This window comes from Rhagoletis zephyria, unplaced genomic scaffold, assembly GCF_001687245.7.
Source record: "Rhagoletis zephyria isolate East Lansing unplaced genomic scaffold, Rhagoletis_zephyria_1.1 Rzeph_scaffold_40151, whole genome shotgun sequence".
Lineage (NCBI taxonomy): Eukaryota > Metazoa > Arthropoda > Insecta > Diptera > Tephritidae > Rhagoletis > Rhagoletis zephyria.
In genome coordinates, this window is record NW_016197206.1 from 1 (window position 1) to 2837 (window position 2837).

General features: G+C 38.2%; 1 protein-coding gene across 1 annotated transcript; it reads right to left on the minus strand.

The window, feature by feature from the left end:
* Positions 1–3: 3 nt before the first annotated feature.
* On the minus strand, positions 4–771 carry LOC108354881 (uncharacterized; the record flags this gene model as incomplete). Its single annotated transcript, XM_017606057.1, has 3 exons — positions 497–771; positions 192–300; positions 4–105 (listed from the first exon to the last, which is right to left on the minus strand). Coding segments are annotated over exons 1-3 (409 nt in total), but the record flags the coding sequence as incomplete, so codon positions are not given.
* Positions 772–2837: the final 2066 nt, after the last annotated feature.

Sequence of the window (2837 nt, forward strand, 5' to 3'; positions counted from 1 at the left end):
AATTGGCATAGGTGAGAGGACGGCCTGTACTGAACCAAACCCAATTTTTGTTATCAGCGTGTATAGAGCCAGCTAGCCAAAAAGCTTCACGGTTTAGATTTAGACCTGAATGTAAGAAGAAAATCATGGAAGAATGGAAGAAGAAATTAAGGGATAAAGTTAAATGTAATATAATAAATTCTAATACTTGCCAGCTCGTGTTAAATAAGCCTGTAGTGCCCGGCTTTCTTCTCTTGAATTAATGGTGGCCAAGGAGAGACCCTGATAGCCGCAGATCTCTTGTGCTCTAAACCAGTTGACCTAGAAAAATATACATGGATTTTATTTGGACATCCTGCTGGAAGAAAAAAGAAACTCAACAATCGGCAAGGGACCTGTCTGTGCTATTGGAAATTCCTGCACTTTTAATGTCCAGCACTTTGAACTAAGCAGAGAGCTCTCTGCATTTTTTTTTCGAAAATTTTGAACAACTAAATTGATTGCCAGCAGTACTCACCGTTGCATACGCGATTACAACAAACATTTTTTCAGTTTGCTGTCCAGGAAAGGCGCGATAGTTGGACTCGTCCAATGCCTGAATGGAGAAGTTTGGAAATATTAAATTCGCATTTGGATCTTCGGTCAAATTTTGTGCGAGTAAATTAATTGCCGTGAAGCAAATACAAAACACCGCTAAAGGAACGTAGTTAAGCATTTTTTATAGTAATAAGTAGAAAATTGTTAATAAACTGTCAATTTTGAGTTACAAATTTATACTGTAACTTAACAACACTTGGCAGGGCTTTTATTAGCCCAACGGCTAAGCTTGTTCAGAGATAATCTTTCGAATGAGACATCAATCATTGTCAAAAGGGCTGTTTGTCGTCCATTTATCAGCGATGTTCTAAAAAACTGCCAATACTCCCATTAATGGAAGTTGTTATTATTACAAAAACTACTGTTATTCAAATTTGAATAGAATAATAAATGGTTTTATCTTAACAAACGTCTAGTCACGTGTGAAAAACGTGAGTGCATTACGGGTAGCTATAGACAGCGGCGACTTGCTAATGTGCAAAAGTATAATTATACATGATTTTTACTTTCGTCGAAACACGATCTCTCATTAAATAATATGTAGCGTGCACTCTATTCGCAGCCTAAGAAGAGCATTTAAAATACTACTCTACTTATTTTTGGAATTCGGGATACTGGAAGAAGAGGGGGCAAAAGAGGTGTATATTCAAAATAAAGAAACGATAGACAAAAAGATGAAATTCGGAGCGAAAATTCTTGCAGATATGATGGTGTAAATCTACCCTTGAGATATGAAGGGCAGTGCTTTTGAATATTGCCTCAGGGCCGTTTTACGAAATAAAAGATCAGTATTCGGGAAGGACAAGACAAGATGGAAACAGGAGTAATGCGCCATAAAACCCACAGAGAGTTCACGGAATAGTGTCTGAGCCGTCGGCGTAAAGCTAGAGCATGTGCAAGCTCTTAAGCAGAATTTGGCCTGATGAATACATGCCCGATCATGGCAATATCAGTGTTCTTTGCCCAATCCCCAAGAAGTTAAATGCTACTCGACGCAATTCCCCTTTTCATCGATTGTGGAACTTTCTTTCTGAAGATATATCTAAATTTGAATTCCCCTCACTATTGATAGGTTGATCTCAAGTTTTAGCTTCGACCACATTGTGAAAGACCGTTTCACGCCTTTCAACGCCAAAAGAGATGTAAGGCAGCTTTCTCGTGACTACTTGAATCTGTTATTGAAAAATTTCTCAAAAATTTGTCTTAATCTGCTCAGCTTTTGCAAAGCTACGGCCATATTGACTGGTGCTGAAGAGCTTATAAAAGCATTAGAATCCAAAGTAGTGAAGTCAAAAATTGTTCGAATACTTCGGGCAAAGCCAGCATCACTGGGTCACGCCAACGCCCCGGTTCAATATGAGACGGTTAGACACTGTTCGGAAATGCAGTTGAGCGAGACGGATAACTCACGAGGGATAACCATCGATTTGCGATCTACAAGTACACGTGACGAACTGAGACGCCTAAAAGCCTCAAGGTCTTTATGGCCGGGAACTTTTGACGGTAAAGAAATCCGCAGTAAAAACCAAAGCTCCAACAACAAGTTTTCTCTGTAAAAGTTGGCGGTATGAGGAACAGCAAGAATTATGAATGTGCCGGATATAGATTTTGCCGGATAACCGGATTCCGGATATCCTGTAAACAATAACAGCCGGATTCGGATATCCGGTAGACTGCTGCCCTTAATAAATTTCACAATATTGTTTTTTTTCCGGCTCGAGTTCACCTCGACCTCCGCACCGTTTCTGATGCTACAGAATTTACCACTTCGAAAACACAATTACGCACACATCTGTGCGATGCTATCGCAGTGAAGAATGGCATCTTATAAACAAACAAAAAACAATCTTCATGAAATTCTTTGCTTTTGAACAATCAAGATGTTTTGTTTTCTTACGTTAATTTTTGTTTAAATTATACAGAACCCGCCTATTAACCTTTTTCGTTTCCGAGCGCGTAGGTCTGCAATCTGCACCGTCAGAATGATGCCTTATATGGACCTTACATGGTCACATTGTTTACACGCTTCAAAAAACCCATCAAATTTCAGTTTTTCGTTTTGGATGAAGTTGAAGAGAAGCTTAAGGAAGCTTTGTATTCATTTGTTAATACTAATACTAAGTCGCATACTTTTTCCTTGTTCAATTACATATGTGTTTTTATTTAAATTATTGTGTACAAAATTTTTTTATTTGAACTTTGACCCTTAATAACTTTTGTAATTGTTGATCCCGCAAAAAAATAAATATACCGTTATAGTC